Source organism: Haliotis asinina, chromosome 7, assembly GCF_037392515.1.
Source record: "Haliotis asinina isolate JCU_RB_2024 chromosome 7, JCU_Hal_asi_v2, whole genome shotgun sequence".
NCBI classification, from domain to species: Eukaryota; Metazoa; Mollusca; class Gastropoda; order Lepetellida; family Haliotidae; genus Haliotis; species Haliotis asinina.
In genome coordinates this window covers 29,388,518-29,415,649 of record NC_090286.1, presented here as the reverse complement: position 1 = coordinate 29,415,649, position 27,132 = coordinate 29,388,518, and the positions used below count along the sequence as shown (strand labels likewise).

The following is a 27,132-nucleotide window of genomic DNA, read 5'->3' as shown; positions in this document are numbered from 1 at the left end:
ATCTGGAACTTAGATTTGCATGATGGCTTCAGCGATCGAAGATTTTCGCGAACTTTTCGGAAACTCGGATAGTGAAGGTGAAGAAGACTTTTTCGGGTTCGAGGACATGGATTTAGAAGAAGTTGAAAATTTGGATCTTGGGGACGATGAAGAAGATTTTTTGGAGGACCCCTCAGTCGGAGTGAGTGAAACGCCATGGCTACAAAATTTTGTCGATCGATCTGGGCCAAGAAATACAGGTGAAGATTTGAGTGAGTATGATGCTTTTTCTCTCTTTTTCAGTGATGAAGTGTTTGACTTGCTTGTCACTGAAACGAACACGTTTGCAGCACAATTTATAGCTGAAAAGATGGACACGTTGAAGGTACATTCACGTGCTAAGAATTGGAAAGCGGTTGATACTTCCGAAATGAGGGCTTTCATTTCTATACTTTTAGTGATGGGTTTGTCAAAGAAACCATCGTATGAATCTTACTGGTCAAGTGACCCACTACTCGAATGTAAAGGGTTCAAAGCTATCATGGCAAGGGATGGATTTATTCAGATACTTATGTTTTTTACCCAAATGACAATACCAAAGATTTCCCCAAAGAGCACCCAAAACATGACAAACTTTTCAAAATAAGACCACTCATGAAAATTCTTGTTCCAGGATGGCAGAGGCACTTCCACCCAGGCAGGGAGGTGTCAGTGGACGAGAGTACGATTCATTTCAATGGACGAACAGGTTTGCTGCAGTATATGCCAAATAAACCACATAAGTGGGGTATCAAGTCATGGGGTCTGGCAGACAGCAGTACTGGGTACATGTGGAACTAGCAAATATACACTGGCAGACAGGAGGGAGGGAGACCACATGGTTTGACGTACGAGGTTGTTACGTCATTGTGTCAGCCTCTGTATGGTAAGGGTCACCATGTGTACATGGACAGCTTTTTCACTTCTCTATTCCAGGAACTAAGTGACAACCAGACTGGTGCGTGTGGCACACTGAGGGCCTCCCGACTGGATGTACCACAGCCTGTCAAGGATGCAAGACCAAAAGCTGGTGATGATCCGCATTTATATAGGGATAATGAATTCTTGTATATTGCATGGACTGATAAAAGAAAAGTAAACCTTCTGACCAGCATTCACAATGGTTCTTGTTTTTTGAAAAGAGTAAGATCTAGGGCATCACCAAACAACTTTAGACATGTAAGAAAACCCAAAGCAGTTCAGCTATACAGTCACCACATGGGAGGAGTGGACCAGGCAGACAAGCAGTTGCAATACTACATGGTGCTCCACAGGTGTTGTAAGTGGTGGAAAAAGGTGTTTTTGTACCTGATGGAAGTTTCATTTAGTAATGCTCTGATAATCTTCAAAGCTGCAAGCCCAGGTAAGAGAGTAAGTTCTGAAAAGTTCAGACTGGTCATTGTAACCAAGTGCCTGGAGGGTTATGAGCGACAGGGAAGAGCACGATCTGGACGTCCTGCAACCAACCTGGGGCGTCCTGCAACCAACCTGGAGCGTCCTGCAACCAACCTGGAGCGTCCTGCAACCAACCTGGAGCGTCCTGCAACCAACCTGGAGCGTCCTGCAACCAACCTGGAGCGTCCTGCAACCAACCTGGAGCGTCCTGCTAGACTAACAGCTCGCCATTTCCCAGGTAAGACCCAGGATAAAACTCCTAAAGGTAAGATCTCGTGCAATGACTGTGTGCTTTGTTCGTTCAGAGGTGCCAAAAGACATCAGACCACTTTCATTTGCAAGAGCTGTAATGTTCACATGTGCCCTGTACCATGCTTTGAAAGGTACCATACCTTAATATATTATAAAATCAAGTGCTGTCCAGGTCTCCATGATTACAAATATCAGTCAAAATGTCCAGTACCTATTACTACCTTTGTCGTTGTTGTTGCTGTGAAAACAAATACCAAAAACAATTTCATGCCAAAAGAATGTACATATGTTTAGGGACTGTTCATAATGTGTGTGTGTGAGAGAGAGTGAGAGAGAGAGTGAGTGTGTGAGTGTGTGTGTGTGCGCTCGCGTATATGTGAGAGCGAGAGATATTTATTTGTAAGAGGGATAGGGGTGTCACCAATTTTGTACTGAGGAGGAAGAAAGGTCATCAGTTTTGTGCACATGTACTGGGGATACAGATGTAATCAAACGTTTTACATGTAGTACCTGAAGTTATGTTTAAAAATTGGGAATTGGGGCAGGAGTGTCACTTATTTGGTATGTAAATCATAGGATCGTAGCAGTCACGTTGTTCATGCTCCTCCATGTAAATCATCATCTCCCCACAGCAATAAATTATGAACAGTCCCTCAGTTGGTGTATTTATTCTGTAATTATTTATTTTAGTACTTATTCAATTGTATATAGGACATATATATTTATTTGAAACATATTAGTAAACAATATTTAATTGTTCAAATGTTGTATCATATTACACCAACATGTATAGAAATCCATTCAAACACATTCTGCTTCTTTCGCGCACTTGTCAACAGCTGGTCACCTTGGGTCGTCATGCCGCTCGGTATGAAAATGTTACTTGTTTGGGACAGAATATAATTCAACATATTGTGCAATTGTCTCCTTAACATTATTATCTATAATCAATGATATTCCTATGGGCGTCTTTAGAGTGATCAACATGCGGTATTTCGTCTAATACATCTTCAAACAAATGATACTGACGAACTTCCTTTTCGTGTTGACATATACAAATCAGAACTACCGCTTCCGGGTCACGGGAGCATTGAAGGTCAAACTGGTATAGAAATGTGCGAATTTTATCGCCTGGACCATATCGTTATCCATTATGATTTATCATACTTATATTTTTTGTGTATTCTAAAAGATACAAACGAAATACAGTGCTACAAACATACCTACTTATTTTCTGTAATCAAGGAATGAATCGGTTGACGTCTCCCCGTGAGTGAAATCACATCCGGCAACTTTTGCCTGAACGGTGTCGTGAACATGTTTGATCTTTCCTATCGTTTATGCGTCGTTCTAATAAAATGATTATATCAAATCGAACACCTATCGACTAAGGAGATCATCTGCTTTCTATCGATAACACATAAACGATAGAAACAGCAACTTTACTGAGGATTAAATAACAACATTTTAAATCGTGTACAGCGAAGCACGCCATGTTTGATTTTGGTACGTCTGCTTGCAGTACGAGGCGGGTAAATCTGCTTGAACATGGAATATATGGAACCAAACCCCCCTGAAACTTGAGTTGTAGCGTCCTTAATTGTCGTTTGTTATGTCCTGTATTTTTTATGGCATGACACGTTGAATCAAACTAATTATAGTCATTTGAACATATGGCACGATGACATCGAAAATACAAATGTATTTTGACGACAATTTTCGTACGATATATTCCTGTTACAGTTGATAATTTGCCTTCGCGTCGGTGCCATCCAATGAAAAAATATGAATTTTAAGTCAGCTATATTTGAGATATTGGAGAATTGATGGATGGAAGCAACAAGCGCTGATTTCACGATTTAAACAGATTCCTGATACAAAACGTATTCCACCTACCATCACGTAATTCAGGGAACTTTACGAATATTTACAATTTTCAAGTTCGCGTCGGCCTTAACCTCTGTGTGTTTGAAAATATTTGGAATTTTTTTTATAGTTATGTTCATTTTTCTGTCTATAATTAATGTTCACAATATTGCTTCCCTTGTCACGTTTTTAATGGCACACCATCTGTTTGAAATCACCCACCCTCTTTACAACGCCTTACGCTGAAATTTATTCAGCAGGCTAAAGATTACGCATTGCTTCATTAGGTGTGTTATAAAAGAACTAAGTGTGCACTAAGAGCACGACAGGTTACGTTTTGGAAGAAATTGGCAAAAACGCACACCTCAACACAAACAACTTTTGACATGACTGGAGACACGGCTATTCCTATTTTCATACTGGATTCCATATTTTCTTAAAGGTCCGAAGAAATATAGATGAAAAAGCTAATATCTTTCACGATTTACTAACAAGAAGAAGAAATAGATGCAACCCACGAAAAGGCCACTTTTCTCTCTTACGTAGATCTAGGTATGAGGATTCTGGGTAATATTGTTGCACTGGGAAATGTGTAATGCGGAAAATATTACACAACGTGTTGAGTAGTCAATGCATCTTTTAACCTTCTCAACCTGAAACAATGGGGAAAACCTACAACCTACAAATATCTCTTTAGGTAAGACTCACCGAGTAACAGATTGAAAAACCATTTCTATGTACTGCCACAGCAGCATACTATATACCTACACCCGATATTGTATGTTATACACAAGGGTCATTATTGATATTCACTTACAAGTGGACGGAAGTATAGATATAAATCGACAACTAGTTCAGCTTACAAATAATACAAAGATGAACACTGAGCATTTCAAGATATGGAAATATGACTAGAATTCAAGATACGAAACAACTTTGTTTACTTTTGGACTGACACATATATGACTGCAATGAAAATGAATTTCTATTTTACAGTACAATTAAGAAAAGTACCAACAAATTCTAAAACACTTGTTGATACCAAATTCTGGAATACATATGAATAAACAGTATACTTTACAGACTGATTAAATCAACCCCAGGACACTTGCTCAATAGACATGACAAGCTTGGGTGACATCAGTCACCACGTACTGGTGTTCAAGTTACCTAACAATAACAATAACACAAATACACTACTAGAAGGTTCCAAGCTGGAACAGATACTACAATAGCTAAAGAACAATGATTAGATTTGAAAACAATAAAAACAGAATCCTGAGAAATGAAATGTAAACGTCACATTTTGTCGACCCGAGTATGTTCACATTTCCTACTCTTACTGCCGCCGCATAGCGTGTTGGCAAAAAGGAAGCAACTGATGTGGGCTTCCAACAAAGAAAGGATTCCCTTTTGGCACAAAGATAACTCGGCGACAGTGATACCAAAACACAATATACGTACACTTGGTAGGTGCATGTAAGACAAATCAAAACTCACAAAATGCATCCGTATTACATAAAATAAAATCATGTTAATTCATGACTTGTAGTTCGCATCTTTCACTTGATACTGAGCAATGTACTTTCATCAGCCATTAACACATGCACTACAAATACCAACAAGTAATTTTCATCTCTACAATCTTTGATGAGAAATGACACATACATCAACAGTGTTTCCTGTAATCAATTTACAACATACATATAAAATAGCTCAGGGACTGAACTCACATTGAAATATAGTTGGAACAATGGATGAACGTAAGCGGTAATTTCTTCGCGACCTGACTCGGCAAGAGCATACTTCCTTCTCCCGCATGTCGTGAGGATTTTTCCAACGATAGTTTACGAATGAAATTTAATAGTGAAAGAGGAACCAATTTCCAGCTGAATTATTACAACTGTAAAAGATATGGGAAGAAAACTTGTTGGAATTAACTGCAAACTGACGGAATTTGCCGAAGATGGGCGAAGTCTACAAGCTATTTATAAGACACTTAAAACTCTCTCCACAAATGTCTGTGTCATTCTTCCACAAGTAGATAGAATGGAGAAAGATTTAGTCCTCACACGTCTTGACAAACACGCTAAAGCACAGCCCCTTAGTACGGTCAGAAAAGTATTACAAATGTCCTGTGATGTTAACTTTGGAAGAAATCTGCAAAAGAAACACGCTATCAACATTTGACATGACACTAAACCCGAAAACATGGTCACTTCCGTTTTGTGTTTGATTTTCTATCTCCTTCAGCATATTTACAAACCTAATTCGGAAAAGACACCAGCCAAACTGCCCCTTCTTTATCGTTGACACGGTTACTCACTCAGTTAAAGATAGATATTATACAGCAAAACAACGTCCTGTATCTAAGTTTTCCACTGAGGCTCAACAATTAAACACAGTCATCAAAGCTGTCTGGCACTAAGACCACCTTAAGTCTCTGTTAAGGTATAGGAGTCACGGTCACCTTAACGCTAATATCGCTTTATACAAAGGCACCCTAGTAGATGGATTCCATTTGATAGTAGAGGACAGTATCATAACGTGTAATGCATGTTATTTCAGTTATGTTCTTAGTAAGAGAAAACGTTCATTCCTGAAAACAATCAATCTCGCCAAACGTAGATTTGCCTGCAGAATGTACAAATTCAAATATTATAATTATACATCTAGTTTAAAATACCATTACACTACATCCATTTCAAATAATGTTACAACACACCCACTTTGAAATACTATAAGATGTCCATCATTTTACAGCGAGCACGGGGTCATCTCTTTTCACATAATCTACCAGTAATGTTGTCAAGACCAATATTTTCATACTCGTTTACAATTTACCAACCTGAACCAGACATGAAACACGCCAGTGAATCCACCTCTACTGTCACATATTCAGATCTATGTCTTGAATAAAACATAAAAACGCCTTCTTTCAACAATATTCCAGCAGTTCTCATTCCAACATTTATTTTAAAGTGATCGTGATAATGGAATCTGGAAGGACGCTGAAATCGTGTAAGTTGTCTCTGAAAACTTAATGACAAATTGCCTCTTCTCTCGTTTTCACAAAGCACTACTTTCCCAGCTTGATAAATATGGCATCTACCGGAATTGAATTACACACTGTATTACACCACCGGGCTAAAATCCATATGATTTAATTCCGAAATACGTCGTGCTTGTATTCAATCTTCTTAGTGGTCTTCAATGTTGCGTAATAAGATATGTAAACATCCATTGCGACGTGATGCTTCAATGACCGTTTGCAACTTCTCATTAACGAACTCATAACATATGTTGACTTGGGGCTCTGTCCATTTCAGCATTTTATACAATGAACAATGCACGTCTGAAACCGGAGAGTCATGTTTTAGCTGGCAAAACTGTCTCTATGACAATACAAACAATAACACAGTCATCATTGGTAATTACTGAGATGTAATGAGGAGCCATCTGGATTGGGATTGGAAGCGTATAAAAGCGATGCTGTTTCGAGACATCAGCATCACTCACGCCATGAAGGCTTTCGTTGTACTACTGGTGCTCTCGTGCCTTGCAGTATGTTGGACCTATCCTCAAGGAGGTGGTCCTCCAGGTGGTCGAGGAGGAAATGGAAATGAAGGCCCCGGTGGTCCAGGCGGTCAAAGAAGACAAGGTCCCGGAGGAGATGAAAATGAAGGTCCCGGAGGTCCAGGAGGTCAAAGAAGACAAGGTCCCGGAGGAGATGAAAATGAAGGCCCCAGTGGTCCAGGAGGTCAAAGAAGACAAGGTCCAGGAGGAGATGAAAATGAAGGCCCCGGTGGTCCAGGAGGTCAAAGAAGACAAGGTCCAGGAGGAGATGAAAATGAAGGTCCCGGAGGTCCAGGAGGTCAAAGAAGACAAGGTCCCGGAGGAGATGAAAATGAAGGTCCCGGTGGTCCAGGAGGTCAAAGAAGACAAGGTCCAGGAGGAGATGAAAGTGAAGGCCCCGGAGGTCCAGGAGGTCAAAGAAGACAAGGTCCCGGAGGAGATGAAAATGAAGGCCCCGGTGGTCCAGGAGGTCAAAGAAGACAAGGTCCCGGAGGAGATGAAAATGAAGGTCCCGGAGGTCCAGGAGGTCAAAGAAGACAAGGTCCCGGAGGAGATGAAAATGAAGGCCCCAGTGGTCCAGGAGGTCAAAGAAGACAAGGTCCCGGAGGAGATGAAAATGAAGGCCCCGGTGGTCCAGGAGGTCAAATAAGACAAGGTCCCGGAGGAGATGAAAATGAAGGCCCCGGTGGTCCAGGAGGTCAAAGAAGACAAGGTCCCGGAGGAGATGAAAATGAAGGCCCCGGTGGTCCAGGAGGTCAAAGAAGACAAGGTCCTGGAGGAAATGAAAATGAAGGTCCTGGTGGTCCAGGTCAAAGAAGACAAGGCCCCAGCCGTCAAGGAGGACAAAGGGACTAAGGACTCAAGTGTGGCGGAGAAAGGAACTAACTTTCAAGGTGGGTTTCAAGGTGTATTTTCTTATCTTCGTTTCTTGGACATAACTTCAAGCAAACTAACAAAACCGTGGTTTTGTTTAACAGATAAATAACATGAAACTTTATACAGCAAACTAATCTAGTTTGTCTCACTTTCAGTTTTGCAAACATAGTTATTTGAAACAGTACCTAAACACAAGCTAACAAAAGACCTTTTATCAATGAAAAGGTAACGAATTATAAATAGCAAACCCAATTTTGACGTTACGCAAACACAGTTGATTGAAACAGTAGCTATGTTACACTGAACACAGTACAACGCAACGCAATGTGTTTGAACGAAAGTTTTCTTTCCTTTTCAGATGACACTTCAGGCTCAATTTAATATGATCAATAAACATGTAGACTGAACCATATGGTTGTTCATTTGTTTTGCTTCGTGCTTCATATCGGGCAACTTGAACCTAGTCATATACCTTTGGGAAGACAAGTAAGGCAGCAGATGACTCAACCCAAGACCTTGCAGGAATTTGACCAATCACACGTTGAAAAATGGCGACAACTTGCGTTTAAAGCTCAGTTTGCTTCCAGGCATCTGCTGTTCCTGTCGCCGTTGCGGTGTTTATTCGTTTCACCAATGTGGTAATTGTTACATCGGGCATCAAGCTGACACGCCGTTATATACTCAACAAAATTAGAGACAAGTCACACACCTTATTTTTTGCCAATAATGTTTTATTTTAGTTTTGTGTAATGATCTAGGGTCCGTCTCAGTATTGTCTGGGGCTCACTGTAAAACGGTTAGTCACAAAACACAACAAACACATGATCTCCGTAACGATTGCATTTGAACCGAGCACACACACTGTGCTGAAAAGGAAATGCATGGAAATTGCAGAATAAAAAAAACCCGTTTTATTCTCTTGAACCACGAACTGACTCACATCAAGTCCACCAAATGTACCTGACATTGGATTTGTGGTATCCTTGTTAGACTACCAATATGGCCCGCATTGACCCATTTTCATCTTCCCCAATGTTTCTAATGTCAGTGACGTGTCTTTTAGTGACGAGTCCTGTTTCACAGAGCACTTTGCCAATGGCAAGTTACGGTGTGGCGCAGGCATGGGAGAACGTCATGCAGATGTTGTGTTCGTGAGGATGCCAAATTTGTAGAGTACAGTTACGCTTTTGGGGGGCATAGTGTGTCGATCTTAACTGATCATTGTCCAGGGAACTATATGTACCATTGACATTGCCATGGACTGATATTTTAACATAAGAACACCACACCAAAAATGCAGTTCTGGTGCGCAGCTCCTTAGACGTTAGGAAAAACGAGTGTGATAGCCAAGAAAATTCCAGGAATTACAAACACCTGGACAAGAACTCGTTGGCCAATGGCTGCCACTACAAGTTTCAGTTAGAAGGTTTCAGCAGGTTCTCCAGTTCACGAGGAATCGCCATATTGCCACCAACCTGTCAAAGCATATGCCAAAACTTGACCGAAAGGTACCATGAATGAATTTGCATGTGTCTGAATGAGTTAAATCATAGCTTGATATTGTCACTGGTAAACTGCAAACTGAAAGGAGGAAACAATGCCAGACTACCTTGCGTGAAAATAAGACAGACTTTAAATAACATATCCATTTTACTTAAGCATTGCTTCGTTAGGTGTGTTATAAAAGAACTAAGTGTGCACAAAGAGCCCGGTAAATTACGTTTGGAAGAAATTGGCAAAAACGCACACTTCAACACAAACAACTTTTGACATGACTGGAGACACGGTTATTCCTATTTTCATACTGGATTCCATATTTTCTTAAAGGTCCGAAGAAATATGGATGGAAAAGCTAATCCCTTTCCCGATTTTCCAACCCGAACAAGAAATAGAAGGAACCCACGAAAAGGCCACTTAGATCTAGGTATGAGGATTCTGGGTAATATTGTTGCTCTGGGAAGTGTCTTGTCATTCTTCGACAAACAGTTAGAATAGAGAAAGCCTTAGTCCTGACAAGTCTTGAAGAAAACATTAACGCACAGTACGTTGGTACAGGCAGACAAGTATTGCAAATGTCCTACAATGTTAACTTTGGAAGACATCTACTAAAGAAACACGCTAGCAACATTTGACATGACACTAAAACCAAGAGACACGGTCATTTCCGTTTTGTGATTTGATTTTCTATCTCCTTCCGCATATTTACCAACCTTATCTTGACAAGACACCAGCCAAACTGACTTTTCTGAAGCATATTTAGATCCATATTTAAACATTACAATTGATATTGCAACATCTGAACAATATGAAACAAAAATCGTTTCTCCACATGATGATCTGTTTCTTCTCCAGTTGTCACAAACGTTTCCAAGTTTGAAACTAGCAATACTCACATGCGCTTGTCGACAAATATAACTGCTATGGGAATAGGCGGTCTTTATACACCACCTGTTTAAATCCGTATGTTTTAATTTACAACATGCCACGCTTATATTCAGCGTCTTCTCGTTAATATTTCATGTCGCAGATGAAGAAAATGACATGTTATAAGACCCCGATTGCAACGTGATGCTTCAATAGCAGTTTGCAGCCTAATATTAACGAAACGTTTAATCATAGCCAAGGAAGATTTACATATGATGATAAATAAATGACTGAAACCGGAGAGTCACGTTTTAACGAGCACAACTATCTTAACGACAATGCACAGCCAGCACTGTTAATTACTGCAACGTAATAAGGAATCATCTGTTTTGGGACGGGATGTGTGTACAAGTTGTGATGTTTCGAGACATCGGCATCACGATGAAGGCTTTCTTGGTACTACTGGCGATCTCGTGTCTTGTTGTAACGCCTAGGTTTATACCACATAACACTGATACCAACCTAGCGACACCACGTGATTGTAACAGAATCGGCTATGAAAACAAGGGTTGTAACTCGGAAACTAGGCAAAGCAGGAAACAAAACTAAATGATAGTAGATTGTGAGAACATATAGTTTTCATTTTTCACAACTTTAGCCCGTGACTTCACGATTTTCAAAAATAGCGGCGCCTTGCCTGAGGATAAATGCCGTTTAAGGTAACCGTTGTTTTCACCAACTTTCAAAATCAAATTTACTTTTCACTGGTGGAAAAATATGTATTTTATAGATGGAAATTAGGATTTTACATGACATTGCTTATAACATAACATTCTCACTCTTGGAAGCGAGGCGGGGATCGATATAAGATTACTTCCGATGATATTGTCACTTCGAGGAAGTTCCGTTAAGTTCATGTAAAATCCTTTTGGTCAGCAATGTGTAGTAAGTAGTCTTGATTTTTATAAACCCCAGGAAACTTGAACTCCGTTTCCTATTCTGGAAGCGTGGTAGGGGGCGAACCATCTGATTTAGTATATACCACAGGCTCCCACAACGCTCGCTTTATACACACAAACAACCAGTTTAAGCACAAGCTACGGGGTTCGGTGGAAATCTGTGCATAGTGACACTATCACGCGACCCCAAGGAGCAATTGACGGCAACACAACAATTCGGCATGTCTTTGGTGACATCGAGAAAACAGCAAAATGACGAGCTTCCTACTCATTTTCTATACAACTGAGTGAAAATCGTTCCTTCTATGACGTCACTGCAGGGCACTGGCGACAGAGTTACGTAAGCTGTCTGTGGTTTCGTTGAGGGGCGAGAGTCAAGCAGATGGCTTTTGGGCAACTTTTAATCGCTCGGTATGCATTCGCCACAATTATTTTTTAAGAATGAGTTTGGTGTTCCCCTTAAGACTAACCACATGTCTTTCATATGTAATGGTTAAAAGAGTACAAAAAGTTATGAAAGAGTTTATTCGTCCTGTAATAATATTTGTGAGATGATTATTCGTTAATATAGTTTCTCTTTGAGCCATACACACGACAATGACCAAAATGCCGATGGAACATATTCTTGGCTGCCGCCATGACAATGAAGGCAATCAAGTATAAAATAAACGTGAAACGCACAATCACGTGATCACCTTAGTGGTTTGAACCCAGGCACACAGAAAAAGGGCAAAGTGTCAAACTTGCACAACAGGGCAAAGAAAAACTCTTCAAAAACAGAAAGACATAAGCCATTTTGAATTATTTTGCGTTAGTTTAAGTACAATTCTTTCATGTGATCGTAATGGTGAGAAGGTGGAAATTCATGCGTCTATAGACAGACAGTTGGCCAAGACAATAGCACAGCTGAAGTACACTTCACTAGTGTTTTTCGTGATTTATGCATGGTCATGGACTGGCATCTTAGCACAGATACGATACACCTCACAGTCAAATTCTGACACGCAACTTCTTCCAAAGAGACGGTGTTTCCCAGACTTAAACCGTTATTTCTCATATAGCGTCGGTAGATTTTTTATAAATAGATAACCCTGATCAATGGGCACGGGGTTTAGATGTCCAGAAACTCTGTAATCCGGATAATGTTTCAGAAAATGCCTTTTTACGGATTAGAGAGATTGAGTTTAGTTTTAAATCGATCTAAACAATATTCCAACTATATGGCTGGAAATAATCGAGTCTGGTCCAGATAATCCAGTGATCAACAACATGATCATCGATCTACGCAACTGGGATACGATGACAAGGGAGCGTGATCACCCGATCTCAAGCATGGGTTACTGAAGAGCAACTCTAACCTGCACCTTCACGTGTGGTTTCCATACTATTACACGCACGGGTTGTAAAGTTATCGCAATACAAAATGGTCTAATTTATGAAAACACATAATAAAACATATGACAGCGTCGATTGTAAAGCTTCAAGATTTTCTAAACCTGGATATTAGAATGAGTGTAGCGGTGTAGATGTTAGTAGCATTAATAAGCTGCATGTCCATTCAGTAAATCCTCTTATTCCCCATGTGTAGTCTGGTCCAAAGGGGCAATATAGTAAGCACATGTATATATAATGACGTCCTTTCGTAATAAATGGAAAATAATTATACTATCCAAAAAGAGAAACGCATAGATTTGTATTTACAGAAATCTATTAATTACCTATTGTGTTCAAACAAATACATGTTGTATTTAACAAAAGTGTTTATGACATAATTTTACACAATTGCCCAAGAAGAAAATCGATTTTACCTGAAAACCTGATTTTGATAAGATTTCTTACAAACATTAGAAAGGCATCGCCACAACGCTACAGAAATCACCTTCCGGTTGACATTGTGCAGCAAAGAGCATTCATTGTCTAGCAATAAAAATCCAGATTACTTTCAGACATTGGCATTCGTTTTGAAGGAGTTTCAAGGTGAAATGACTACATCACTGCTTGACTCTGCGACACGGAACATAGCCATTGAAAGAATGCCAGATTGTATCACCTATTGCAGCACGGCTCCCTTGGGAGCTGCATTCGCCGCGCATCCTGCACGTCATTGGATAGCGGGACCCTTGCGCGTCACGTAGAAATTTTCCGTTTCTTTTTTGGCAAATTTATAGCCGAGCAATTAAGGTTTCCGTGATTTTAGGCCGTCTGAATTTCTTCCACAGGAGTCTCGGTGGAAGATTTTTCTTCCACCCAGCCTCCGATGGAAGTCGCTCGCGCCATTGTATTTTGGAAGCCTTTTACTTTGTGATATCTATGCATGTTATACATGGTTGGAAACCCGATCCAACGCTCTATCCAAAAATGCAAACGTGATTCTAATGGTGCCCCTGGTAACCAGTCCAGATTGAATCTCCGACATGATGGTTTGTGTAATTTTGTTGAACTTCAATTCTTCTATATCGCAGTAGTCATCATGCCACCATAGTCTGGTCATGATGTAATGGCAACCACTCTTACGATTCACCTTAGAAAATGCATTTCTATACTGCGTTTGAAAGCCAGTTAAAGCGTGTGTCAGACAGTGTATAAAACGCACACGTTGCGCATTTAGTGGTGGAGCTACATGGGTATTAATGTGCGAAATGCCAAAAATACCCCAGGTGATATAGATTGGCGGAATTTACATGAATCTGTTCACCGGCTATACCGGCGTCGTTAATATTTACAACTACAAAGCATTTGCAAGCTGATTCATGTGGGATTCTGGAAATGTGCAACATGCTGGTGTGCAACATTAGACATTCGCTCTACGCAGGAATCAATATACGTGACAGAGCTAAAGTTGCAACGAATTGGAATAAAGCCATAAAAGCAACGCCTGTGGTCTTAATATATAAACTTTTACTGTGGTTGAAAGCCCTTGAAAGTGCGGTTCTGCCAAAGTGTAATGTGCATTCGAGTCGCGTCTGAGAGTCAAGCAATGCGCCCCATTATGTAAATGCATTTGCGCCAATGGCGGGTAAAGTAGTCGGGGATCCGGCGCTCGTCTCCCGTCAGTGTTACGGCAGCTATAATTTCACAATCCACCATCCAAAATTTAATGTTTAACATGCATCTGAAAGCCCTTGAAAGTGCGGCTCTGCCAAATTATAACGGACATTCGAGGAACATGAGATAATCAGGCAATGCGCGTCATTACGTAACTGTTCTTGTGCGACTGGTAGGTAAAAACGGGGATCTGGCGCGTACCTTCCTCCAGCTATTATTTCATTATCCTTCATCCAAAATGAAAGATTTAAAATGCATTGGAAAGCCATTGAAAGTGCGGTTGTGCCAAGGTGTGACGTGCATTCGTGTCACCTCAGACAGTCAAGCCATGCGCGTCATTATGCAACTGCTAATGGCGGGTAAAGTCGGGGGTCTGACGCACGTCTCCCGTCAGTGTTACGGCACCTATAATTTCACGATCAATCATCCAAAATTTAATGTTTCAAATGCACCTGAAAGCCCTTGAAAGTGCGTCTATGCCAGGTTATAATATGCATTCAAGGAACGTCTGTTAATCAAGGAATGTGCGGCATTATGTAACTGTACTTGTGCGTGTGGCTGGTAGAATTGGGGATCTGGCGCGCATCTTTCCTCAGCTGTTACTTCAGCATCAGAAATCAAAGGTGTAAAAGGGGTCGGTAATACCTTGACAATGTGGATGTGCCAAGGTATACTGTGCATCCGAATAAACGTTCCATTATATAACGACGCGCATCAAACAGACAAGATGGCGCCATGCTCTGACAACTGTAACTTATCACAAAGGCCGCCTCTGTCTGGCCACTTATTTACTGAGTTGCGTTCGCAACTCCTTATCATCATTATTTTCATAACTTCTTTCAGATCTGTCCGCATGGACTGATTATGTATACACGTTCTTCTCTACCTTCCTGTAAACTTAATTATTACCTGATTAGCTGTATATCACTCGTATGTGTTCACATCTTCGTACCCTGGAGATGCTACTTATCAGCAATTGTAATTTCGTCACCTGCCTTGCTCTCTTATGGTTATAATCACTCAGCTTGGGTCACTTCCTTTTGACATGCCGCTACTTTGTGATTTTAAACCTCGTCGCCCCACTGACTTCAACTTTGCGTATAAAATTCCTTTGGCATGGGCAATTCACACCTTTTGGCATGCTCATGTCCCTCCAAATGGACATCACGCGTGGAATGGAGATGGACAATTTCCAGTTCCCTCCTCCCCCGTAGAAACATCCTGCTTGGCCACGTGAACTTCATCTAAACCATTCCATTGGTTGTCTGACCGCGACGTGGTAATATAAGGGAATGCATTTCACTGCAATTTCATCATCACAGACCAAGTGTCTTAGTTGATCACTACCAGTCAGCGCTGGCAATCATCATTGGCAAGTGAACTTTACTTTTATTTCTTCTCGTTTGTTCTTAATTTCTGCATTCTTCAGTCATTTACGTTGCTCACTTTATCAAACTGATACTCAACATTACATTTTTCCCTAAATAGACATATTGTATAAGCAGTTTATTTCTTAATTTGTCCAAGACTGTGACATCCAGACCCTCCTCTGTAGTGCCCAGTCATTCCCAGAAAGTAAGTGTCCCAGCAATATCATAAAGTATGCCTTCCACAAACATTTCGGTCGTTTGTCAAAAGTGTAAAACATATTACAAAGGCATCGCGCATTTAAAGCAATGTTATCCTGGTAGTTCTACTCCTGGTCTACACGCCATACAATCGCCGCCGTAGCGAGTCCTGTATTGCTACACGGCTGGTGTCAATGTCGGCTCTATTGGCATTTTGTGGCACATACAGTGTCAACAAAAATCAAATCCCTGATTACATCAGAGTACTTAAACACTTTGGCCACACAATTCAAGGAGACGACGCATCTGCAGCCTCTCCTTCAACTGGTAATCCAATGCCGAGTACCAGTGCTGGTTTAACTGGGTCTACCAGAAGTGGTATTCGGTATAATTACAAACAAAACACAGTCAGGGCTAATCTTACAAACACTGGCTTATACGATAGGTTCCCTGAAAGTGAGCCGACACTTTCAGGGTTTTATCAATATTTAACCAATATTCTTAAAAAAACATGTTTTCCAAAATTGTAATATGGCTTGTATGAACTTTGATATATTTGAGCACGTAGATGAAATTCATTATTTTAACACGGTCCTTTCACAAAATGGGGTATCTGCAGGTGGCATTAAAAATTACATGTCAGCTGTCAAATCCTTACTCAGTTACTGTCAAACGTGTGTTCAAATGTCACCAAGGGTTTTCGATAATTTGCGTAGGTTTACAAGTGCTACGCATTGTTCATATACAGGTGTCTGTAGCCAGTATAAACGCGAAGAGGTCCGTAAATCTGTTACAGAATTCAGAGATGAAACCAAACAACCGCCGCCCATTTCCGTTGTTCAAAAGGGGTACACCGATCCTGCAACCAGACAAGAGGTGAGGGACATCCTGGACCGGGCCAAGGCAGATCAACTTCCATCTGAGGACGATCAGCGCCTGGTGATGCGGTACTTGTCTTGTGGGATAATTCAACTTGGACATGCCCAAAGACCTTCAGTGGCGTCGTGTATGAAGCTGGCAGATTTCAATAAGGCACGGTGTGTTGCCGGGAGGTACCAACTTTCTTTCATGGACCACAAGACGTCCATGAGCTTCCTGGTCACCCTAAGCTTGTCCAAAGAGGATTACGACATGTTCAGGGATTACCGTCAATATGTACGTGGTGACATGCCTGAAGATGCTCTACCGGACAAATCGCCTTTCTTCAGGAGAGTGGACGGCACTGAAGGGGGGGAATATGTGTCTCGAGTTGGCCCGCTATCAGAGAACAAGAGGTTTCCTTAAACCCAACTTGGAAAACGAACGGAGGACATTTACGGCCACGGATGTTCGGAAAGCTTTGGAGACTGAAGTGGCAAGGCAGCATCCCGATGATGATGCAAAACGTAAGATGGCCAGTGACTATCTTGCACATGGCCAAAAGACTGTCTGTAGGTACAACGCTAAGAAGACTCCCATACAGGCTGCTAGTGAGTGTGCTTTTGTGCAAGATGTTATGCAATAAGCTGCGGGTACATGAAACGCTGAGGAATCTGCATCGGCGTCAGTTCCAACAGATTCCTGCACCCAGCTCCAGCCCTCCCCAACACCCTGAAGGTAAGGGGAAGGGAAAAGGGAAAAGCAAAGGTAAAGGCAAGCTCATAAAGCCCAAAAGGTGAGAAACAAGTAGATGAAAGTGAAAGTAGACCGGAAAGTAGATAAAGCCAAAACCGTAGGATAGAAGTAGTAGGTTATAGCCTGTAATTCCATAACCTTATGTCTCGACCCATTAGGTTTATACAGCAGTAGTAAAGGGGTTCGCTGTTCGAAGTTGCGGTTGTGGGAATGGTGCAGGAGAAGAAAAATGGCACTCTTAAATGAGCAACCTCCACGTGGTGAGTGCTGGTTAACACAAATAGCTCATAGTGTATTTGGTTCAGTTATACAATTCTTTATGTATCTAATGTGTTATGTCTTTTTCAGCTATATTTTTCTTTATCCGTTCTGCAATGCATTTAAAACGATGTTTCGTTCATGTGGTTCCGCAAAAGCCTATTTCATGATATATTTGGTTCAAACATATAATTCTTTATATATCTAATATAGTATATCTTTTTCAGCTATATTTTCTTTCTATATCTATTCTCTGCTTTCAAATGCAAGGCACGAAGTCCACGCACATGTCAAGCTGCAACATCTGCGTATTATGCCGCGTGTCCTGTGCGTCGCCAACACCATCAGTGCATGATTCGTTGGTTAATCATGTGTACATGTCTGATGCGACTTTCAATATCTTATATTCATTAGAAAGAGCATTTCAATTCGCTTCTGGTGGTGTATGGCATGTGCATGTGCGACGTTGAGCAAAGATGCTAGGCATGTCCGTATGTAATGCCGCATGTCAGTTCCGTCGCAACGGCGCCGGTACCGGAAGTAGACTTTCGTTCTAATTTCGTTGTCCCTCATTGGATTTCTAATATCTATGATTCATTTGAAAGGTCTTTTCATGGGGTCTCTGGCGATGCATAACATGCACGTCTGCAATGCTGTGCACAGCTGCAACCGTCTGCATATAGTGCCGCTTTTCTATCCGGCTTGACTTCCGCCGCCGACTCATGTCGACCCCGCCAATAACCCCTTATAATATCTCTCTCCTTTCGAAGATCCCTAACATATAGTGCATGTGAAAGCCCATGGAAATGGGCTTCAAGACGATGTACGACATGCCCATGTGCACTGGCATGTCAAGCTACATAATACAGCTGTAATGTTCACATGTGCCCTGTACCATGCTTTGAAATGTACCATACCTTAATATATTATAAAATCAAGTGCTGCCCAGGTCTCCGTGATTACAAATATCAGTCAAAATGTCCAGTACCTGTTACTACTTTGTCGTTGTTGTTGCTGTGAAAACAAATACCAAAAACAATTTCATGCCAAAAGAATGTACATATGTTTAGGGACTGTTCATAATGTGTGTGTGAGAGAGAGAGAGAGAGTGTGTGTGTGTGAGAGAGAGAGAGAGTGTGTGTGTGTGAGTGTGTGTGTGCGCGCGCGTATATGTGAGAGCGAGAGATATTTATTTGTAAGAGGGATAGGGGTGTCACCAATTTTGTACTGAGGAGGAAGAAAGGTCATCAGTTTTGTGCACATGTACTGGGGATACAGATGTAATCAAACTTTATACATTTAGTACCTAAAGTTATGTTTAAAAATTGGGAATTGGGGCAGGAGTGTCACTTATTTGGTATGTAAATCATAGGATAGGATCGGGGCAGTCACATTGTTCATGCTCCTCCATGTAAATCATCATCTCCCCACAGTTGAACAGTCCCTCAGTTGGTGTATTTATTCTGTAATTATCTATTTTAGTACTTATTCAATTGTATATAGGACATATATATTTATTTGAAACATATTAGTCAACAATATTTAATTGTTGAAATGTTGTATCATATTACACCAACATGTATAGAAATCCATTCAAACACATTCTGCTTCTTTCGCGCACTTGTCAACAGCTGGTCACATTGGGTCGTCATGCCGCTCGGTATGAAAATGTTACTTGTTTGGGGCAGAATATAATTCAACATATTGTGCAATTGTCTCCTTAACATTATTATCTATAATCAATGATATTCCTATGGGCGTCTTTAGAGTGATCAACATGCGGTATTTCGTCTAATACATCTTCAAACAAATGATACTGACGAACTTCCTTTTCGTGTTGACATATACAAATCAGAACTACCGCTTCCGGGTCACGGGAGCATTGAAGGTCAAACTGGTATAGAAATGTGCGAATTTTATCGCCAGGGCCATATCGTTATCCATTATGATTTATCATAATTATATTTTTTGTGTATTCTAAAAGATACAAACGAAATACAGTGCTACAAACATACCTACTTATTTTCTGTAATCAAGGAATGAATCGGTTGACGCCTCCCCGTGAGTGAAATCACATCCGGCAACCTTTGCCTGAACGGTGTCGTGAACATGTTTGATCTTTCCTATCGTTTATGCATCGTTCTAATAAAAACGATAGAAATAGCAACTTTACTGAGGATTAAATAACAACATTTTAAATCGTGTGCAGCGAAGCACGCCATGTTTGATTTTGGTACGTCTGCTTGCAGTACGAGGCGGGTAAATCTGCTTGAACATGGAATATATGGAACCAATCCCCCTGAAACTTGAGTTGTAGCGTCCTTAATTGTCGTTTGTTATGTCCTGTATTTTTTATGGCATGACACGTTAAATCAAACTAATTATAGTCATTTGAACATATGGCACGATGACATCGAAAATACAAATGTATTTTGACGACAATTTTCGTACGATATATTCCTGTTACAGTTGACAATTTGCCTTCGCGTCGGTGCCATCCAATGAAAAAATATGAATATTAAGTCAGCTATATTTGAGATATTGGAGAATCGATGAACGGAAGCAACAAGCGCTGATTTCACGATTTAAACAGATTCTTGATACAAAACGTATTCCACCTACCTTCACGTAATTCAGGGAACTTTACGAATATTTACAAGTTCGCGTCGGCCTTAACCCCTATTTGGAATTTTTTTTTGATGGTTATGTTCATTTTTCTGTCTATAATTAATGTTCAAAATATTGGTTCCCTTGTCACGTTTTTAATGGCACACCATCTGTTTGAAATCACCCACCCTCTTTACAACGTCTTATGCTGAAATTTATTCAGCAGGCTAAAGATTACGCATTGCTTCATTAGGTGTCTTTTAAAAGAACTAAGTGTGCACTAAGAGCACGACAGGCTACGTTTGGAAGAAATTGGCAAAAACGCACACCTCAACACAAACAACTTTTGACATGACTGGAGACACGGCTATTCCTATTTTCATACTGGATTCCATATTTTCTTAAAGGTCCGAAGAAATATAGATGAAAAAGCTAATATCTTTCACGATTTACTAACAAGAAGAAGAAATAGAAGCAACCCACGAAAAGGCCACTTTTCTCTCTTACGTAGATCTAGGTATGAGGATTCTGGGTAATATTGTTGCACTGGGAAATGTGTAGTGCGGAAAATATTACACAACGTGTTGAGTAGTCAATGCATCTTTTAACCTTCTCAACCTGAAACAATGGGGAAAACCTACAACCTACAAATATCTCTTTAGGTAAGACTCACCGAGTAACAGATTGAAAAACCATTTCTATGTACTGCCACAGCAGCATACTATATACCTACACCCGATATTGTATGTTATACACAAGGGTCATTATTGATATTCACTTACAAGTGGACGGAAGTATAGATATAAATCGACAACTAGTTCAGCTTACAAATAATACAAAGATGAACACTGAGCATTTCAAGATATGGAAATATGACTAGAATTCAAGATACGAAACAACTTTGTTTACTTTTGGACTGACATATATATGACTGCAATGAAAATGAATTTCTATTTTACAGTACAATTACGAAAAGTACCAACAAATTCTAAAACACTTGTTGATACCAAATTCTGGAATACATATGAATAACCAGTATACTTTACAGACTGATTAACTCACCCCCAGGACACTTGCTCAATAGACATGACAAGCTTGGGTGACATCAGTCACCACGTACTGGTGTTCAAGTTACCTAACAATAACAATAACACAAATACACTACTACAATTTTCCAAGCTGGAACAGATGCTACAATAGCTAAAGAACAATGATTAGATTTGAAAACAATAAAAACAGAATCCTGAGAAATGAAATGTAAATGTCACATTTTGTCGACCCGAGTATGTTCACATTTCCTATTCTTACTGCCGCCGCATAGCGTGTTGGCAAAAAGGAGGCAACTGATGTGGGCTTCCAACAAAGAAAGGATTCCCTTTTGGCACAAAGATAACTCGGCGACAGTGATACCAAAACACAATATACGTACACTTGGTAGGTGCATGTAAGACAAATCAAAACTCACAAAATGCATCCGTACTACATAAAATAAAATCATGTTAATTCATGACTTGTAGTTCGCATCTTTCACTTGATACTGAGCAATGTACTTTCATCAGCCATTAACACATGCACTACAAATACCAACAAGTAATTTTCATCTCTACAATCTTTGATGAGAAATGACACATACATCAACAGTGTTTCCTGTAATCAATCTACAACATACATATAAAATAGCTCAGGGACTGAACTCACATTGAAATATAGTTGGAACAATGGATGAACGTAAGCGGTAATTTCTTCGCGACCTGACTCGAAGATGAAGATGGGCGAAGTCTACAAGCTATTTATAAGACACTTAAAACTCTCTCCACAAATGTCTGTGTCATCCTCCACAAGTAGATAGAATGGAGAAAGATTTAGTCCTCACACGTCTTGACAAACACGTTAAAGTACAGCCCCTTAGTACGGTCAGAAAAGTATTACAAATGTCCTGTGATGTTAACTTTGGAAGAAATCAAGCAAACGAAACACGCTATCAACATTTGACATGACACTAAAACCCGAAAACATGGTCATTTCCGTTTTGTGTTTGATTATCTATCTCCTTCAGCATATTTACAAACCTAATTCGGAAAAGACACCAGCCAAACTGCCCCTTCCTTATCGTTGACACGGTTACTCAGTTAAAGATAGATATTATACAGCAAAACAACGTCCTGTATCTAAGTTTTCCACTGAGGCTCAATAATTAAACACAGTCATCAAAGCTGTCTGGCACTAAGACCACCTTAAGTCTCTGTTAAGGTATAGGAGTCACGGTCACCTTAACGCTAATATCGCTTTATACAAAGGCACCCTAGTAGATGGATTCCATTTGATAGTAGAGGACAGTATCATATCGTGTAATGCATGTTATTTCAGTTATGTTCTTAGTAAGGAAAAACGTTCATTCCTGAAAACAATCAATCTCGCCAAACGTAGATTTGCCTGCAGAATGTACAAGTTCAAATATTATAATTATACATCTAGTTTAAAATACCATTACACTACATCCATTTCAAATAATGTTACAACACACCCACTTTGAAATACTATAAGATGTCCATCATTTTACAGCGAGCACGGGGTCATCTCTTTTCACATAATCTACCAGTAATGTTGTCAGGACCAATATTTTCATACTCGTTTACAATTTACCAACCTGAACCAGACATGAAACACGCCAGTGAATCCACCTCTACTGTCACATATTCAGATCTATGTCTTGAATAAAACATAAAAACGCCTTCTTTCAACAATATTCCAGCAGTTCTCATTCCAACATTTATTTTAAAGTGATCGTGATAATGGAATCTGGAAGGACGCTGAAATCGTGTAAGTTGTCTCTGAAAACTTAATGACAAATTGCCTCTTCTCTCGTTTTCACAAAGCACTACTTTCCCAGCTTGATAAATATGGCATCTACCGGATTTGAATTACACACTGTATTACATCACCTGGCTAAAATCCATATGGTTTAATTCCGAAATACGTCGTGCTTGTATTCAGTCTTCTCAGTGGTCTTCAATGTTGCGTAATAAGATATGTAAACATCCATTGCGACGTGATGCTTCAATGGCCGTTTGCAACTTCTCATTAACGAACTAATAACATATGTTGACTTGGGGCTCTGTCCATTTCAGCATTTTATACAATGAACAATGCACGTCTGAAACCGGAGAGTCATGTTTTAGCTGGCAAAACTGTCTCTATGACAATACAAACAATAACACAGTCATCATTGGTAATTACTGAGATGTAATGAGGAGCAATCTGGATTGGGATTGGAAGCGTATAAAAGCGGTGCTGTTTCGAGACATCAGCATCACTCACACCATGAAGGCTTTCGTTGTACTACTGGTGCTCTCGTGCCTTGCAGTATGTTGGACCTATCCTCAAGGAGGTGGTCCTCCAGGTGGTCGAGGAGGAAATGGAAATGAAGGCCCCAGTGGTTCAGGCGGTCAAAGAAGACAAGGTCCCGGAGGAGATGAAAATGAAGGCCCCGGTGGTCCAGGAGGTCAAAGAAGACAAGGTCCCGGAGGAGATGAAAATGAAGGCCCCGGTGGTCCAGGAGGTCCAAGAAGACAAGGTCCCGGAGGAGATGAAAATGAAGGTCCCGGAGGTCCAGGAGGTCAAAAAAGACAAGGTCCCGGAGGAGATGAAAATGAAGGCCCCGGTGGTCCAGGAGGTCAAAAAAGACAAGGTCCCGGAGGAGATGAAAATGAAGGCCCCGGTGGTCCAGGAGGTCAAAGAAGACAAGGTCCCGGAGGAGATGAAAATGAAGGCCCCTGTGGTCCAGGAGGTCCAAGAAGACAAGGTCCCGGAGGAGATGAAAATGAAGGTCCCGGAGGTCCAGGAGGTCCAAGAAGACAAGGTCCCGGAGGAGATGAAAATGAAGGTCCCGGAGGTCCAGGAGGTCAAAGAAGACAAGGTCCCGGAGGAGATGAAAATGAAGGCCCCGGTGGTCCAGGAGGTCAAAGAAGACAAGGTCCCGGAGGAGATGAAAATGAAGGCCCCGGTGGTCCAGGAGGTCCAAGAAGACAAGGTCCTGGAGGAAATGAAAATGAAGGTCCCGGTGGTCCAGGTCAAAGAAGACAAGGCCCCAGCCGTCAAGGAGGACAAAGGGACTAAGGACCCAAGGGTGGCGGAGAAAGGAACTAACTTTCAAGGTTGGTTTCTTTTAATTTCTTATCTTCGTTTCTTGGACATAACTTCAAGCAAACTAACAAAACCGTGGTTTTGTTTAACAGATAAATAACATGAAACTTTATACAGCAAACTAATCTAGTTTGTCTCACTTTCAGTTTTGCAAACATAGTTATTTGAAACAGTACCTAAACACAAGCTAACAAAAGACCTTTTATCAATGAAAAGGTAACGAATTATAAATAGCAAACCCAATTTTGACGTTACGCAAACACAGTTGATTGAAACAGTAGCTATGTTGCACTGAACACAGTACAACGCAACGCAACGCAATGTGTTTGAACGAAAGTTTTCTTTCCTTTTCAGATGACACTTCCGGCTCAATTTAATATGATCAATAAACATGTAGATTGAACCATATGGTTGTACATTTGTTTTGCTTCGTGCTTGATATCGGGAATGTGTGTATATGTTGATACACGAGAAACGAGCGCCTGCAATTGGAATTAGTATTTTCAAAACCAAACGAAGTAAAACTGTTTTTCTAACACGGATTGCCTTTGTCATTTCATTTGATGTGGCAGAAACAGGGAATCATGGGTTCAAATTTTAGAATCGCACTGATTTCTTTTCATGATTTGTCAGCTCCGTAAATTCATGCACTGGTTTTGCCAAAGTGGAATCGTCATTTCTAACAATCCAAAAATGTCAAGCTGATACATGGTGGTGTAAAGATAATTGTGAAGGGGAATTTGTTTATGTTTTTCGTCTTTACATACTGCGTGAAATAAAGACAACAGTCATATGAGGGAACATTATTTCTAATCATGGGCAGTGATACTGAAATTGGGCATGGATTTGAGAACTTACATTGAATCATAATGTTTCTAATGAAACATTTATTGCATACAATGCAAATTGTGATTTCTGCCTGATCATGGACTCACATTTAAACATTTAAACGTTCTGACGGGCAACTTGAACCTAGTCATATACCTTTGGGAAGACAAGTAAGGCAGCAGATGACTCAACCCAAGACCTTGCAGGAATTTGACCAATCACACGTTGAAAAATGGCGACAACTTGCGTTTAAAGCTCAGTTTGCTTCCAGGCATCTGCTGTTCCTGTCGCCGTTGCGGTGTTTATTCGTTTCACCAATGTGGTAATTGTTACATCGGGCATCAAGCTGACACGCCGTTATATACTCAACAAAATTAGAGACTAGTCACACACCTTATTTTTTTGCCAATAATGTTCTATTTCAGTTTTGTGTAATGATCTAGGGTCCGTCTCAGTATTGTCTGGGGCTCACTGTAAAACGGTTAGTCACAAAACACAACAATCACATGATCTCCGTAACGATTGCATTTGAACCGAGCACACACACTGTGCTGAAAAGGAAATGCATGGAAATTGCAGAATAAACAAAAACCGTTTTATTCTCTTGAACCACGAACTCACTCACATCATGTCCACCAAATGTACCTGACATTGGATTTGTGGTATCCTTGTTAGACTACCAATATGGCCCGCATTGACCCATTTTCATCTTCCTCAGTGTTTCTAATGTCAGTGACGTTTCCTTTAGTGACGAGTCCTGCTTCACAGAGCACTTTGCCAATGGCAAGTTACGGTGTGGCGCAGGCATGGGAGAACATCATGCAGATGTTGTGTTCGTGAGGATGCCAAATTTGTAGAGTACAGTTACGCTTTTGGGGGGGGATAGTGTGTCGATCTTAACTGATCATTGTCCAGGGAACTATATGTACCATTGACATTGCCATGGACTGATATTTTAACATAAGAACACCACACCAAAAATGCAGTTCTGGTGCGCAGCTCCTTAGACGTTAGGAAAAACGAGTGTGATAGCCAAGAAAATTCCAGAAATTACAAACACCTGGACAAGAACTCGTTGGCCAATGGCTGCCACTACAAGTTTCAGTTAGAAGGTTTCAGCAGGTTCTCCAGTTCACGAGGAATCGCCATATTGCCACCAACCTGTCAAAGCATATGCCAAAACTTGACCGAAAGGTACCATGAATGAATTTGCATGTGTCTGAATGAGTTAAATCATAGCTTGATATTGTCACTGGTAAACTGCAAACTGAAGGGAGGAAACAATGCCAGACTACCTTGCGTGAAAATAAGGCAGACTTTAAATACCATATCCATTTTACTTAAGCATTGCTTTGTTAGGTGTGTTATAACAGAACTAAGTGTGCACAAAGAGCCCGGTAAATTACGTTTGGAAGAAATTGGCAAAAACGCACACTTCAACACAAACAACTTTTGACATGACTGGAGACACGGTTATTCCTATTTTCATACTGGATTCCATATTTTCTTAAAGGTCCGAAGAAATATGGATGGAAAAGCTAATCCCTTTCCCGATTTGCCAACACGAACAAGAAATAGAAGGAACCCACGAAAAGGCCACTTAGATCTAGGTATGAGGATTCTGGGTAATATTGTTGCTCTGGGAAGTGTCTTGTCATTCTTCGACAAACAGTTAGAATAGAGAAAGCTTTAGTCCTGACAAGTCTTGAAGAAAACATTAACGCACAGTACGTTGGTACAGTCAGACAAGTATTGCAAATGTC

The 27,132-nt window shown here is 40.5% G+C and overlaps 1 protein-coding gene across 1 annotated transcript; it reads left to right on the top strand.

Annotated features, from left to right (window-relative positions):
- The first annotated feature begins 5,580 nt into the window (after positions 1-5,580).
- LOC137291938 (uncharacterized) lies at positions 5,581-26,209 on the top strand. Its single transcript, XM_067823493.1, has 6 exons — positions 5,581-5,643; positions 7,097-7,747; positions 7,802-8,000; positions 9,067-9,134; positions 23,763-24,552; positions 26,118-26,209. Exons 1-6 carry the CDS (start codon positions 5,581-5,583, stop codon positions 26,207-26,209), a joined length of 1,863 nt encoding a protein of 620 aa, XP_067679594.1.
- The last annotated feature ends 923 nt before the right edge of the window (positions 26,210-27,132 follow it).

Coding starts and splice junctions, on each gene's coding strand:
- LOC137291938 (XM_067823493.1), top strand. CDS start 5,581: ATGGAGAAAGATTTAGTCCTCACACGTCTTGACAAACACGCTAAAGCA. Junction 8,001..9,066: donor GAAAGGAACTAACTTTCAAG/GTGGGTTTCAAG, acceptor CCTGTTTCACAG/AGCACTTTGCCAATGGCAAG. Junction 24,553..26,117: donor GAAAGGAACTAACTTTCAAG/GTTGGTTTCTTT, acceptor CGTTTCCTTTAG/TGACGAGTCCTGCTTCACAG.